Below are 16,238 nucleotides of genomic sequence, written 5' to 3'. Positions count from 1 at the left end.
TCATTCATTCATTCATTCATTCATTCATTCATTCATTCATAATTACTACACTTCCCGATTATGTCGGTACGCCACGGTGATACAGTGATAAAGGTGCTCGGCAGCTGACCCGAAGGTCCTGGCTTCAATCCCAGCTACATCGCATTCCGATAGAGGCGAAATGCTAGAGGCCCCTGTGCTATGCGATGTCAGCGCAAGTTAAAATACATCAGATGGCAGAAATTATTCCGGAGCCCTCCACTGCGGCGTGCCTCATAATCACGTCGTGGTTTCGGCACATCAAAGCCCCAGATATTATGGCATAACTCATGATTATGTCTGACAAAGAAACGAGACCCTCGATCCATGCTCTTTCTTTCGTTCACGCCTAAGAAGTTGCCTTCTTCTCCTATATGCAAAACAATGATGCGAAGTCCCAGAGCCAGGGGAAGAGGCAAACAAGAGCTTCACACCAAAAACTTGTTTTCAGTAGAAGAGGAGCTTGAGAGAGTTGGCGGGGATTCATACTTGTAATATGTGTGCGCCTCACGATCAATGTGTGTGCTTCAAAAACTTTTCGGGAGTACGCACGTTTCTCAATACTGCAACAGCACAACGGTGCGGGCTCGTTGGTGTACACGTTGATGTCGACATGCATTGACGGTATATAGCGCCAACTAGTGCGCGTGCATATCATTATGCAGCTTTCTTCTTACACGTCCTTGTGTGTAAAGCTCCTTCGCTCGCAACTTCCTCAAAAAAAGAAAAAAACGTCGATACTGCGGGACTTCCTTTAACGAGCGCCGATTTACGAATCGCGGAGGATGCATGCCCTCTCCAATCATCGGGCACGGTTCGATCCTTCTCGCAGGGTGGGGCATACTGCATACCAAACATCGACCGGGCGACTGCCTGCATGCAGATAACGGGTGAAGGCGCACAGCGCAACTGGGTTCCATAATGAAGACGGCTGGAAGTGGCGCGTGCACCGGAAGCCCGGGCTCTCCTCCGACGGGGGAAGCCCAATTCCCTCCCCCCCTCCTCCCCGACGGGGGGGGGGGGGGCGGGAGGGGGAGTTGGGAAGTTGGGAGGGGGGGAGGTACTCGTGAATCACAACAAACGCGCGCTCGCGCAATTTGGCGATCGAAATTTGCATGCTCCCCGATCTCTCGTCAGCTGGCAAGTGGAAGGAAAAACATTTCAGCGCACTGCGTCTACGTGCGTGCGTATACTCCACCTCGTTACATGCGCGCAGTGCAGTGACAGCTACGCGACGGATACCCGTCGCGGCGGTTTAGAGGTTATGGCGCTCGACTGTTGACCCGAAGGTCGCGGGATTGAATCGCGCGTCCGCGGCAGCAGCATTTTCGATGGGGGCGAAATGTTAGTAGGGACCCGTGTACTCAGATTTAGGTGCACGTTGACGAACCCCATGCGGTCGAAATTTCCCGAGCCCTCCATTACGAAGTCCCTCATAATTATATCGTGGTTTTGGGACGCAATACCCCGACAATTATTATTATACGGCGGGTATAGCGTATGGTGAAGGAAGTAAATAGCTTTATCCTGAGTTCTGCGAGTTAGTGGGGCGGGCCTAGGCCCCGCCTAGGTGACGGTCAGGAGTTATCGAACCCTGGCGGCTGGTGAGCGAGAAAAAATTACTGGAAGCGGAAGGGGCTCGCCATTCACCAATCATCTTCGAAAACGGCAAAAAAGGACAAACGACTACTGGTATTACTACTGCTACAACAACAACTACTACCACTGCTACAGCTAATGCTAATGCTGCTGCAATTAACAGGCTCAGAGAGGTAATAGAAGGAAAAATGAGCAAGAAAAACAAGGTTATCCGGGGGTCTCGACTTTTTTTTTTTTTTTGCTTTGCCTACAAAGTAACCGACAAGGAAGCATGACGAAGCATATGAGGCGTTAGCCGCTATCTTTAAGTGAAATGTAGAATTTGCCAGATAGAGAAGAATGGCGTGTGATTGATTGATTGATTGATTGATTGATTGATTGATTGATTGATTGATTGATTGATTGATTGATTGATTGATTGATTGATTGATTGATTGATTGATTGATTGATTGATTGATTGATTGATTGATTGATTGCGACAGGTTGGAGCAGTACTTAAGCGTTCAGCGGAATCAGCTAAGCCACCGCGGCGGGCTAGGCGCAGCGCGCTTGGCGGCTACCTGTTGCCGCCTCATGTGCAAAGGGGCGCCATTAAAAATCACCGTGATTACCATTAAGTGCATTGTAACAATTTCCAGCTAAAATACACAAAGGAAGAACGCAAGTGGACCGAAAGGAGGAGCGTCTTTCTGCCCACTTTCTTCATATTACATAAATGTTTATACACTAAAATGGCTACGTATACACAATACGTTATGGCGGGCTATAGTTTGTTCATTGTTGTTAGACGTTCTTAAACTGCTGAAGTGACCAGGACACAAGCAAGAAAACGCAGAGAACACCACGAGCGAACCAAGTGACCAGGACAAAAGCAAGAAAACACAAAGAACACCACGAGCGGCACTGCGCTCGTGGTGTTCTTTGTGATTTCTTGCTTGTGTCCTGGTCACGCCTAACAACAATGAGGGATAACCGACTGGCCCAACCATCAGCTCTAAATCCCCATCGTAATGATCAAGGTCCGCAGGCCAGGCTAAGAAAACTTGCGTGCTCAGTGAAGGATTGTACACATACAAAGACAAGCATAAGCTAGCTGCTGATTGGACGACGCGATACCTACAGTTCTTCCTACGCTGCACGGATGTTAGGCGCCAAGGAGTGCAGAGAGCGCCGGCGGCGGAAGTAGGGAGGCGACGTAGCCAGGAAAGTGCCGGGAGCGCTCGGATGACGGGGGACATTGAAATGCGGCGTGCACGCTCGCAGTTTCCGGTGGCCGTCGTCGACATCCCCCGGCCAGAAGGGGGAAAAAAAACGTATATACGCACGCACAGTGTATGTACACGCGCTCATGCAAAGCGTAACAGTATCGAACACCTCTCGAAGCGCGCGTGAGAAGGAATACCCCGTAACTGCTCGATAATTGGCTTTCTCAACCATTGTACAGCTACAGAGGTTACACGAACAGGAATCAAGGCCTCGGACAGGATGGCCAACGTTTCGATAGGTCGACCTATCTTGCCGCCCTTGGCGTGTTAGGAAGGGAAACTGACATAACAATTGCGCCTCTTGCTTCGGGCATTCTTATGAGCGCGTATTGCTTAACACTTCTTATGCCACTACATTTCCAAGAAATTCTTTTCTTTTTTTTGCAAGACACACGGAGACTATAGTTTTTGCGCACACGCGTATGATCGCGAACTACTGCAGTTATTAAGCTACGTTTCGTTGAGAACGATAAACATTGCTAAGCTTCCAATCCGCGCTCGAAGCTGCTGCCGGTGTAGGTGAGAAGTTTAAGGGAAATTCATGCACTATGACAGCGCCACTCCTTGCACTCGCTGAGCCGGCGTGTATATATTGCGGCTTCCGTAGACACTAGCGCCGAAGTTTCCCCTGCTAATATTTACAGGAAACTCAACTCGAGCGTCGATCACTACTGGAACGAACGAGTGCAGCAGAATCCCTATACTATAGACGGCGTTTACGAGCGAAACCTCGTAATTTCGCCGCTCCACGTCGCTTCGAACGTTTTCTATGGTGATAAACATTGCATGCACAGAGAAGCGCATTCCAGAACGCTTTCCAATAACTCGTTCCACTTTCCCATACAAAACAAAAAATAAAAAAGGGAGCATTTGCGCGGTCGTAAAGTCGCGGAGCCATCAGTGCCCTACAGACGTGCAGGCTCTTTTGGATTAAACGTTTTTCATTTTGCATGAGGCGGAACCATTCAAAGGCGAGAGCCCCGCTGGACACTACAGTATACACTCGGATAAAGTGCCGGTGATAGCCAGAAAACTGGGCGAAAAAGGACTACTTTCCTGGCTATATACAGAACTTTACGCAGGACATGATTAAGAGTGTATATACTATGGCGACCCATATCCCTCAAGCCAGGATTGTTATATTTAATGATATATTGTAAGAGAACTGGTGCATCGATACAGCTTTCTAATATTCGGAAAACCGGAAGTCAGTGCTCGACCGGAAGTGATTTGAAGGAAAACAAGTGTGTCATTAGTTGCTCATCTCAATAAAAAGTAAAAAAAAAAAGAAAGGAAGGGCACCTCGCCTGTTTCAATGGCACAAACGGGGCAGAAAATGAAAAAAAAAGGGGGGGGGGGGGACAACAGCTGATAGAGACGGGAGCCCTATAAGGCCCATGAATGTCATATAGTTCATATAAGCTCTCCACAGAAACGGAACAAAATAAAACCTCCTTAACGGCCAGTCCCTTGAAGACCGAAGCATGAAAGGCAACTATTCCGCACACGCTTCCGTCAATTAGAAGTTGGGAGCAGTGTTTTTTTTTTATATGTATATATATTTCGTCGCTCGCTACTTGTTTTTCAGTCCTGTATGTCCACGGTGGTCGGAACGAACACTATGACGGATTAATCAGCGGCGCCTACTTTTTCCATCCAATTAGCGCGTTGCGGTTAAGCGAAATCGTTAGCACGGTGGAAAAAACTCATCTTATTACTTAAGTATCGAGTCAATTGCTGAAAACATTCTCATTAGGAAGCTGGCTCGAGTGGCTCCAATTAAACGTGCAGTACTTTAATAGAAAAAAAGTCAATAGAAAAAAAGTCAAATTCTATACTGTCAGTTAAACCCAGGATGTCGTCTTCTCTCCTTCTATTCATTTATTTCCTTCCTTCTTTATCATGTAGATAACACATTTGCCCGTTGCGTATGCAAACTCGTATGCAAATCGCTGTTCGTGTTCGCAAATTTCTCCCAAGAAACATTAATGTACAAAACTGCAATTAATAATTAACGCGCTCTACTTTACCTTATTCTCGAATACTTGTTTTACTCGTATGCAAAGCTGAAGTACTCTCAGTCAGAAAGGCTATGTGTAACAGTAACATATCAAAGCTGCCTACAAGCCATCTTCTCTATAGACTAAAGATGACAAGACGTCTTTTTTAGACATCGTCGCCAGCCCCTTCTTTAGACGTCCTCTAGACGCAGACCAGACGTCTATAGAAAACTTTCATACCGTATGGAATTGCACAGCGCGGAATATAGGACGAAACACATGAAGAAGCACACACGGACAGCGCTGTGTGCTTCTTCAAGTGTTTCGTCCTGTATTCCGCGCTGTGCAATTCCATACGTTACGAATCAATACCAACTAGCCCGACTTTCCGTTTGTTAGAGAAAACTTGTTCATCACAAAGCCTTCTTTGTGAACCGCTCTGCTATGAGGCCAAAAACGTACGCATAGTTGTGTGCCATCGTTACACAGGGAGCGCGACAGAATGAAATGCAACAACCTCCTATACGCCAGTACTCCGTACGTTTACCATATTCTCGAATACATCTACCGTTATTCAACGTTTGACGTGGTCAGAAAGGCTTTACGTAACAGCAACAAATCGAAGATGCCTACAAACCGTCTTCTCTGGACATCGACAAGACGTATTCTTTAGACATCGACGCCGGCACCTTCTTTAAACGTCGACACCGACACCTTCTCTAGACGTCGCCTAGACGAAGGCCAGTCGTCTACAGAAATCTCGTTCTTTACAAAGCCTTCTTTAGACGTTGACAAAACGTCCTGCAAACGTCGATTACTCTCTTACTTTTCTTTTTGTCCGATTACCACACGTTTTACTTTTGTGTTTACCTCCTGATACCGCTCTGTTATTGGGCCCACCAACATATGTACAACTGTGTGCCAGTGTTACAGACGGAGCGTGACAAAACCGCCACAACCTCCGATACTCCGGTACATCTCACGTGCCTTTACTAATACACGTATACGACGTCACCCATTGTCCCGGCGGTTGGGGAGCATGCAGCGCGTGGGAGGGCATTTATAACCACCCAAGGTCGCCACAACGCGTGTGATGAGAAGATCCGTTGACTCACCACCACGATGTCGGCGGCTCGACATCCGCTCGCCCTGCGAGGCCTGGACACGTGCTGCTGGTCCGAGCTGACCGGCACGTCGATGCTGGCGCGACGCCGCTGAAGCTGTTGCTGTGGCTGAAGCTGGAGATGCTGCTGAGGTTGAAGCTTTTGCTGAGGCTGAAGCTGTTGCACAGGTTCTGGCTGGTTCTGACGCTGTTGCTGCTGCTGCTGACGCTTAGGCTCGGGCCTCTGCTGGTGCTGCTGCTCGTGGTGGTTGGGGTCCTGACCCCCACCACCACCGCTGGCGGCGGTGGCCATTGCGTCGAGAGCACAGAGAAGTTCGCGTTGCTGGCCGGCCGTGTATCTACGCGACCAGGCGTGACGACGACGCCCTCAGAAGCGAGGTTCAGGAAGCGCCGGGCCTAAGCGCGGCTTCAAGCTGCGGGTACATGGCAGCGACCTCGATGCGCTGAGGACGAGGGTTCGGCACTTCCCGACCTGCGTATAGATTGGAGAGGAAAGAGTGCGTCACATTCACGGTACACTTTAAAACCCTGCGAAGTACAAACGTAGTTCCGCGCCGAGGAAATCTAGACCAACCTCGCTCGCCATCAGCCTCTCCACGAATAGCAGCTTTCTAAGGAAGACAGTGAGGAAATTATTAAGACGAAAGTCTTGCAAGCCTCACGAAACGCGGAAATTGACCGTCGGCGGCGTCAACACGAGTGATGTAAAACGTAATCACGTGATGTCGTCACGCGGATCGCCAAAATTTGTGACGTCATCATGACGTCACACAACGTGACCCCGCATGATGAAGTCATCACACGACATCGTCGCTTGGTCAAAGGTAGGCCGATCACGGAGGCAATGCAAAACCAGGCGAGGCGCAGGAAGCTTGCAATGCCTCCGATCCTGGAGGCAGTGCAAAACAACGTTATGTGCAGACACTTTCCAAAAGAAGAGGCTAAGTACGCTCGATCCCTTAGCAGAAATATATTTTGCGAGACGGTCTGAGCCACTTGCGCTTACTTTGACGACCTATGTGGGTCTGTTATTAAAGGGGTACTGACACAAAATTTCGCGGCCGAGATAGCCTGCTGGATCGATTCCCGTGTACGTGTGTGTACCATCTGCAAAATATCGACAGCGAATAAAGCTTGGAAGGTATTTTATATGAATTTTGAAGTTCGCGAGCGCGATCCAGCATTATAGGCCGCACCTGGTGCATTGACACCCTCGGAGGTGACCCGAGGTGTCCCCCTTACTTCCCCTACGTAAACGTTTCAGCCGGTACAAGTTATGATGACGTCGTAGCCGCCATTTCTGTTTTGACGCGCTTCCCGACGAATCGCTCCTCGCCAGCGGGTCAAACCTGAAGTGATTCGCCACGTCGAAAATTCCTTCCATCCCCGCCGCAAGAAAATCGTCACCATCAGACGACGATGAGCCCGAAGACGACAGACCACGCGGAAATGCCTCACTGTTCTGTGTGCTCACGTGACTGAGCGTTTCACTCGCTAGGTGGTGATAGTTGCGCCCGGCGGCTTGTCGTTTTTGGAGCTCTGTCAAACCGAAACTGAGGCTGTGTCGGTAATGAGGAGCTTGTAATTAATTATCTGTCGCGCGCTGCAGCAAACGATGTGCCGTGTTATGACTATAAGGCCCCCAGCAACACATTGCAGCAAAAAAACGCGGGGCGAAAATTTTTGTGTCAGGACTCCTTTAATTAGAATAGCGGCCAATCAGCCCGATATAAGGAGACCGGCTGCTGGCCCACTGCGTCACGTCTGTCATTGTTAAACGAATATGCACTATTCTAATCAGACAGAAACCGCCTGACTTCAGATATGAACGAGAAATAAAAAGATTGCGCAGTCGGGCAATATTGTTCTGTCAGTGAGCGGCGTAACGACTTAGTCTGTATATAGAAAACGGCGTTAATGATGTACAGTCCGTTCATTTGACTCCGGTATGCACAGTAATCGCGAATTGAAACGCGAAAATTTAGGGCTAAGTAATGCACGTACTTTCATTTCCAGCGTCTACAGTTCGTATCATATCGGTGTAATTTTGACTCTTACATCAGAGCTAACATTATCTTTAACGGCAACATTTGCAGAGCGACATGACGCGGTTGTAACGAGCACTTACTCATAGTACCCGTTGTACTACAAAAAAAAAAAAGAGAAAAGAAACGATGTCGCGTTTCAATCCGCGAGTACCGTACACCTGTTCAATGCACGCAACTATTTGCCAGTGGGAATAACGGTTATGTGGTACACGAACCTCGATCGCTGTGCTACGGCGGAACCTTGGGCAATACGTCCGTGTGTCAAGTCCACAATGCGAACACGATGTGGTCTTAACGCCAGTGCAGAATCATTAAAAAATGCAAGAAACTAATACTGGGCCTTTGCTAACGTAATAAACTAATATAAAGACTTCGCTAACCACTAACGCGGTTATGCCACGGAACCCGAATGTCCACTGTATCACCTCCGACCCGTCTTTCAATCCCGAGGTAATCTCGCGCAATACCTGCTCGGATTTCTCTACAAAGAAGTGGGTCATGTAGTCACAAGAACGAGAAACAAGAACAAGCAAGTGACACTGTATACCTCCCCTATATGTGCAACTTTTATTTCACCCAGCGCCGTTCCGCATGAGAACCCGAGAAAGGTATTTCTGACAGCGCATTTCGATGCGTCCATCCCTGAAGTTCAGGTAAGGAGACGGAGCCACTCAGTGCAAAGAGTATTCGATTCCGGTGCTACACCGAGCGTGAGGCCGGCACTTTCTTCCAAATCGGCTTCACACAATCTCTCGCTTCTTTCTTTCTTTCTTTCTTTCTTTCTTTCTTTCTTTCTTTCTTTCTTTCTTTCTTTCTTTCTTTCTTTCTTTCTTTCTTTCTTTCTTTCTTTCTTTCTTTATATCTTTCCTTCTTTCTTTCTTTCTTTCTTTCTTTCTTTCTTTCTTTCTTTCTTTCTTTCTTTCCATGATTCCTACGAATTTTCTGCTTTGCGACGAAAGTAAACAAGAAATGTGGTTCGCGACAAAGTTGGCTTCGTAAAGAGATTTCGTTTAAAGCCTCTCCTGAAAATCTTCATGTTCGTTTTTCTTTTTTTTTTAACGGGAACATGTGCATTTTCTTTACTTTTTAGAATATTCTTCTTGTCACCCCCCCCTCCCCCTTCGAGAGGTGGACACAGGGACGAAGGAACGAAAATATAAAACGATTTGAAGCTTCGCTGCACTTTTCGTGAATTCGGCACCCTTAGTCGGACAGTATTATGAAATAGACTCGCGGCTGCAAACATGGATGAGATCTGTTTGAGAAATCAGAACACCAGAGAAACAAAAAAAAAAGAAGGACCGAAAAGAACTGAAAAAACCGGGTTACTCTTTACACAACTGGGCGCGGACGAAGAAAGAGAACTAGTGGCGTTTATATATATATAGCGAAGGTGTCAACGTCGATGTTGCCGACAGTGGAAGGATTCAGCTCGTATAGTGCATGGTGATACGGCGGCTGTAGTGATACCGTTAGCGGAACACCGTGCATGACATGTACGGATGGATGCTATGAGCGTCCACTTCGTAACGGGGCGGTTGGCATGTAAACCACCAATTCGGCTAAACGCCTAACTCACTCTTTAAAAAAAAGAAACTATACATTCGTAGCTCAGCTTTCTGCGATTTACATTGGAGTCACACCCGTGTCATACGGGCGTTTGGAAGGCCTTCCAACCGATAGTCTATTCACTGAATGGTCAAGCACGAGCTGCTACGTGGGGCGTTTCGAAGGCTGTTGAGTCAATAGTCTATCGAGTCAACGGAGCACCTCACAACTCTGTCGAAGCTTCGATAGCCATTGAGCAACGGAAGCGGAAAAAAAAATTAATTAAAAAAATTATGGCTCCAATCCACGCTGTGAAGGTGGTTTGACAGCAAAGCTATATCAAGCACCACACCTTCTGATGCGGGGTATGTTTTATTATTACTTCAGAGTAATGGTAGTGATAATCGCTTTGTGCTCGCTGTGGTAGACCGTGTTTTGTTCCGCGACCATTTTCAGCAAGACGAATTTGTTCCTTTCGCACAGCATTGCATTCACGCTGTTCTTTTCTGGTGTCCTTAATTAGCGTGGTCTAGCCATGGCAGTCTTAGAATGAACTGAATGAGTGGCTAGACGGGTCTCCCTTTTATATACGAAAGCGGGAAACAAACGCGGGGAGTTTGTACGAGATGTCAGTTAACGTTGCCATTTGAAAGGCGGCATTCCCCGTATCTAATACATGGGTGACGTCTGAAGATGATTTGACGTCAGGATTCCAACAACATATCGACACCGATCTCAAGAATGACTAAAATCTGGACGCCGGCTCTGAAATACAAAGCGTTTGTTCCACGGTTACGTTTCAATACATAGTGACCGCATGGGGCGCCTCACGAAAGAAAATGCATCAGACCAGCCATGTCTGTGTAGCCCATGAATACGCTTATTAAGAAGATTTAAAAAATGCGGGACAAAGACAGTCATGCGCGGCCCGCGGGCCGCGTGTCTGAGACCCCTGACTCAGACGACCCGCCTGTTTCACGACGCCACGGCGCATGCACCCTTCCCCTAGCGGTAAAGTCGCGAAACGCCTCTTCATCGCGGAGGCCATCTCGGAGGCTTTCGTTCTGGCGATACTGGTTGTCCAGGCCCATACCAAAACCCTGCCAAAACGGCAGAAGGCAGCACAAAAGAACGTGAAAAGCGGATTCCCAAAGGAGATCCTGCGTGGAATTTTCTATTCGTAGGTAATAACATTACCTTTTCTACCGAGTGAGAGCTGTTTACAGGTTTTCGTATCAGTGCGGTGAGTGGTTCCTGCAATGTTTAGAGATGCAAAAAACTATGACAATGTGCGCTCACTGATACCTATACAACCATCTTATATACTCTGGTGTCTTTGACAATGTTTATCCTAATCAATGCAAGTTCCTAAGGATAACACGAATGTCGACTTCGACGTCTTGTATCGAAAGCCCCAATAAGTTTATCCTTTATCGTAACACCTCTCTTGTAGACTTGGGAATTCAAGAATATAATCTCGTTTTGTCTGTTTCTTAATATCTGTCGATTCACTCGCTCTGAGACACGCTTCCCGTAAGCTGATGCTGTGCCTGATTCGAGTGTACAACAGAACAAGGTTGCGTGGTCCGAACAGGGAATGACAACAAGAGGTCATTCATTCATTCATTCATTCATTCATTCATTCATTCATTCATTCATTAAACTTGATGAAAGGAAGTCCGATTCGATGCGGTCAAGTCCTGGGCTCCACTGGCCATAGGTTCTCGTCAGACCAGTTGGACAGATTAGATGGACTAGCTGGACTAGTTTCTCTCCTGCGTCTGAACAGGCGAGTAGCGCCTTCCATTACTTCCTACTAAAGGGTGTACAGCCGTGTACAACTTTAAAAGTATGCAGCATTCCTTCTCAAAGGCGGATGAACACAAGCCTGCACCAACGGGCGCGCTCCAGACTGACGTCACGAGCCGGACGGCCGGTGACCCCGCCTTCGGAGAACATCGCCAAGTGTATGAGCCGGACTTTTCTTTTATCGCGGAGGCGATCGGCTGCCGCGCTTCGGTCGTTCAAGCGGGGTCTCTACGGACTTCTTGAATTGTGTCCTACTATAGTGTTTCCACTGTTTTTACAGTAAAACGCCTGTCCGTAGCAGTAACTCACGCATAACGCAGCATACTTTTAGCGGCCCGGAAGCCACAAGTAAACGTACAATCGGCATCAAAAGTTTAGAGACCACTAGGTCTAAGAAAACTTTAAATTTATCAGCAGTTTGTGATTGTATTCGGTCGAAGTGCACAGTACGTGTTGATATCCCGTTTTAAAGCAGGCCGGAAATCTAAATCCAACGCTGCCTGCCGAAGTATTTATTCAGCTTTTTCTTCTGTATCGTGGTCCTTAAACTTCCGACGCTGACTGTACGTCGTTTAAGAAGTGCAAACACATGAAATGCAAGCACCGCACGCGAGATGCTCTTGTAAGAGATGTGTTTTGCAACGCTTCCAACACACAAAGTAGCGTCGGGAGGCTGGCTACGAAAATATTTGTCACAACTATAGGTCGTTGTATAAATAGCGAAAGCTTACCGCTGTTCACCCGGAAATAATAGCGACCGAGGCCGCGGGGAGTGCCGCTTCAGAAACAATGCGAGTCGTGTAAGGAAGCGCGCGCGCACTGTGTTATACAATGCACAATGGCGTACTGCAGCCGTCAAATGCACGGACCGGAACACTACAACGCGTCGCACGGCAATAGCCGAAGGCGACCGCTACGCTATTGCAATGTCTTCCCTCTATGACGCATACGTCACGGCTAAGGCGTATGCTTCTGTGACGCATGCATTAAACTGGAAAGAAAGGCACGACATCACGCAATGATATAACACAGGTGTCTCATGTCATAGAGTTGCCTAATAATATAGGGAACTGTGGCGTTGCGATATGTTACTCACCATGGGAATGATGGATATTACATGGATTTGCCTCGTCTTCGTACTTGCGGCTTCAAACGCACTTGTGGATTTCTTTATTGTTGTGTTTTGGCTTATGTTTCGGATAAAATAATGGCTCGTTATGAACCGCGTTATAGCTGATTTGAATCGGTGAGCCTAAAAGTGGTGATGAAGGACTGCTGAACTTCTTTAATAATAAACAGCTTTATTTATATTATTTATTTATTTATTTATTTATTTATTTATTTATTTATTTATTTATTTATTTATTTATTTATTTATTTATTTATTTATTTATTTATTTATTTTGTCGCGAGATCGAATCCCGGCCGAGGCGGCAGCATTTCGAGGGAGGTTAAATGCTCGGGGCCCGTGTACGTAGATTTGGGCGCACGGTAAAGGACACCAGATGGCCAAAATTCCCTCCACTACAGCGTCTCTCGTGATCCATATCGTGGTTTCGGGATGTCAAACCCCAACAATTATTATATAATAAAACCAGCTTTAAAAAGTCAAAAAGCCACACGGAGCCGAAAGAACGAAGCTCAGGCAAATACACGTACTATATACCCATCATATCCTAGCTGGCTGAAGCACCATGCGTTGCAGCTCCCATAGACACCAGTGCCAGATATCCCTGTATAGTATATCATTATGAAACTCTATGGCTCATGTACTCAACAAGCGTATGAAAACGGTACATTCGAGCGGCTAATACGCCGGTGATGGAATGGCGCAGACACACAGGGGGGAAAAGCAAAAAATAAATAAATAAATAACCGACTGGTAAACAAGTATTAATCGTTGTGCGCACTATGATCAGCGATGGCACAAAGCGGACGCTTGGAGAACGAAGGCCGCCAAAGTCACGTTCAAGACGGCAGCGATAAGAGCGAGAAGATAAGGAGCATGTGCGTATGTTGTGCGCAAAAAGTGGGTAGGCGGTAGCTAGGTACGATCCAATACGCAATCAATGTGTGCAGTAATTGCGTAGCGAAAAAAAAACAAACAAAAAAGAAGCGCGTCTAAGGGATATATAGGACGCAAGTTTATTACGCTAAGCAAGTAGAGAACGTTCCTATGTGCAATCACTGCGCCGTCAGACGACCTAGCCTAGAGATCAGAAAAAGAGAGAATGGTGAACGTTAAGAAGCCACTCGTGCATGGGCCGCTATAGGTCTGCAGACTTTGCAATAACATAAACAGAGAAGTCATCAAGCCAAGCCGAGACGTAGTACGCTCCAACGACGTCTATGTCCCGTTTTAAATGAGGCGAACTGCGCAGACGAGAACAGAGAGAAGCAAACGCGTGTTTTCGTTCTGCTTTTTTTTTTTTTAATATTCGATAGCAGACGACACACACTCGATTGCTGCCCAACTATGTGCGGGTGCGCCATCGAAGATTCAAGAAATGCGTGCAGCGAGCGTTCAAGAATTCAGCGCGTGGCATAGAAGCCGTGAATTCCGCAGCCGAGACATGCAGACCCTCACCTAACGTATAGTTTCGCAAGCGCGGACTGCGAATGCGTACGCACGTGAATAAGTAAGCGGGTATACATATTTCACTGGAACCAAGATGCACGGAACTATATATATGCCTCCTCGCAGCGTCGTCTGCTCCTGCACTGAAAACCAGACGACGTACAGCGGTCGACGAAATCGCTCGCACTCGATAGGTTGGTTTTCTTATATATATATTATTACTGACGTCACGTCTATAGGCTTTCCGAGCCGCAAGTTACGACCTGCTATCTCAAGAAATATTTATTGATATTTCCTTTCCACGAGGAGGCGCTAGAGGCTAAAAAAAATCAATTGACGTCATATTTTTGCTGCGGGGCAGTTCGCTTAAACCGACACATGAAAACCTAGGCCGCTTAATAACAACCGCATCTCGAACTACTAAATAAGCGTCTACAATGGCCTTACGCAAGCTAACGTAAAGAACATAACGAATACCGTTGTAGAAAATAGAATATGAGTACAGCGCTCGTTTTCGGAATGGCACTTGCGAAAGACATACGAGCAACCATGGTGGCGAAATTCGGGTCGGGAAGCCGAGATCCGCTAAAAGCATGAAATCGACGAAATGGTACACGCATGACATGACTATAACCACGTCACGTTGCTCGGAACGCAATTTCGCGCATTCCGAATTTCCCCTCTGTATTTTTTTTTTCAAAAGTCAGTGGGGGATGCTGTACTGAAAACGTGATCGTCGAACGCAAGGAGCCCCCGGCATAAATAAGGCGAAGGTCGAAACGTGTTCGGCGCCTGGCGCGCGTGATCATAGCGTACGATACCTCTGCGTAAGCTCGGGCCGTACGTTTTAAATGCGAATGACTTCGTAGCAGACGAAATAGGCCTCCGAAAAAAGGAAAGTTCTAGAATCTTCTATTCCTTTCTTGTACTCATTTAGTAGAGCATCTTATACCCAATTCTATCGTCTACTCACTTCTTATACTCATTTAGTAGAGATTCTTCTACTCATTTCTTATGCCTATGTAGTAGAGAATATTCTACTCGTTTCTGTCTTCTACTCCGTTCTACTGATTTCGTAGAGAATCTTCTACTCATTTCTGTCTTATACTCATTTCTTATACTCATTTAAGAGAATCTTCTACTCATTTTTGTTTTATACTCATTTCTTATATGCATTTAGTACAGAATCTTCTACCCATATCAGTCTTCTGCTCACTACTTCTACTCATTTAGAGAATCTTCTACTCATTTCTGCCTTATACTCACTTCTTCTACCCATTTAGTAGAGAATCCTCTACCCATCTCTGTTTTATATTCATTTCTTATACTCATTTAAGAGAATATTCTAACCATTTTTATCTGCTACTCCGTTCTATTCATTTAGTAGAGAATCTTCTACTGCTTTCCTATGCTCATTTAGCAAAAATTATTCTACTAATTTGTCTTCTACTCACTTCTACTCATTTAATGGAGAATCTTCTACTCACTTCTTATACACACTTAGAAGAGTAATGAAATGCAACCAAACTAAGCGGCGAGACCGAAACCGAAGCACCGATGAGCGCAACAAGCAGGCGACTAGAATGACGTCACTGTTCAAGACAACGGTTACAGAGGTGTAGGACGCTAACTCATTCTGGACGTCTCAGAAGAATATGGCGGTAGCGCTCTACCGAATTTCGGTTTCACCGCTGAATTTACGTGAATTTCATTACATCGCAATTATTACTAGAGGCCATCTTTTCGAAATCTCAAAGCTGCAACGGGTTTTTCGCGTGAAGGACTTCAATTCTCCCATGTGACATAACCACCCAACCCCACAAATTAGAAAGTTAATTTAACTTTCTTAATTAGTGCCCCAAATGATGTCTTTAGCCATATTAAAATGCCTGCAGCTGCAGAAGAAGGAACTGTGAAGGCATCGAACAAATATCGCATTTCCCTGGTTTATGAGGATTTTGGAGATATTTCTTGAACACCACTAATATATAAATCAGCAGTAAGTTTCGAAACGGGCGCACAGCCGCCGCAGTTGCGTAGTCGACGGAAAGCGCTACCGTTACACGTACGAGTTTTGCGGAGAAACCGTTTCGTATATAGCGAGTTCAGTAAAAAAAAAATTAAATAAAATAACGGGTGCTTTAGTTTCGTAATCGCATAACTACGCCGGTACCGTCGCTAATGGACTTTCCGCTGAAAGCCCGTTTCTTTCTTTCTCTCTTCTCTCTCTCTCTCTCTCTTGCGTGGCT

At 46.4% G+C, this 16,238-nt stretch overlaps 1 protein-coding gene across 2 annotated transcripts in view; it reads right to left on the bottom strand.

Moving 5' to 3' along the window:
- The window catches only part of LOC119404699 (microtubule-associated serine/threonine-protein kinase 3), a 307,846-nt gene that overhangs the window by 247,773 nt on the left and 43,835 nt on the right, over positions 1-16,238 (bottom strand). For both annotated transcript variants that reach the window (XM_037671339.2, XM_037671340.2), the window contains exon 2: positions 5,999-6,478. In XM_037671339.2, coding sequence (XP_037527267.1) covers positions 5,999-6,298 — 300 coding nt within the window. In that variant the 5' untranslated portion in view covers positions 6,299-6,478. The remainder of the gene's footprint in view (positions 1-5,998; positions 6,479-16,238) is intronic.

The sequence above is a fragment of the Rhipicephalus sanguineus genome, chromosome 9 (assembly GCF_013339695.2).
Source record: "Rhipicephalus sanguineus isolate Rsan-2018 chromosome 9, BIME_Rsan_1.4, whole genome shotgun sequence".
Lineage (NCBI taxonomy): Eukaryota > Metazoa > Arthropoda > Arachnida > Ixodida > Ixodidae > Rhipicephalus > Rhipicephalus sanguineus.
The sequence above is the reverse complement of the archived record's forward strand: the minus strand, read 5'-3'. Positions and strand labels throughout refer to the sequence as shown.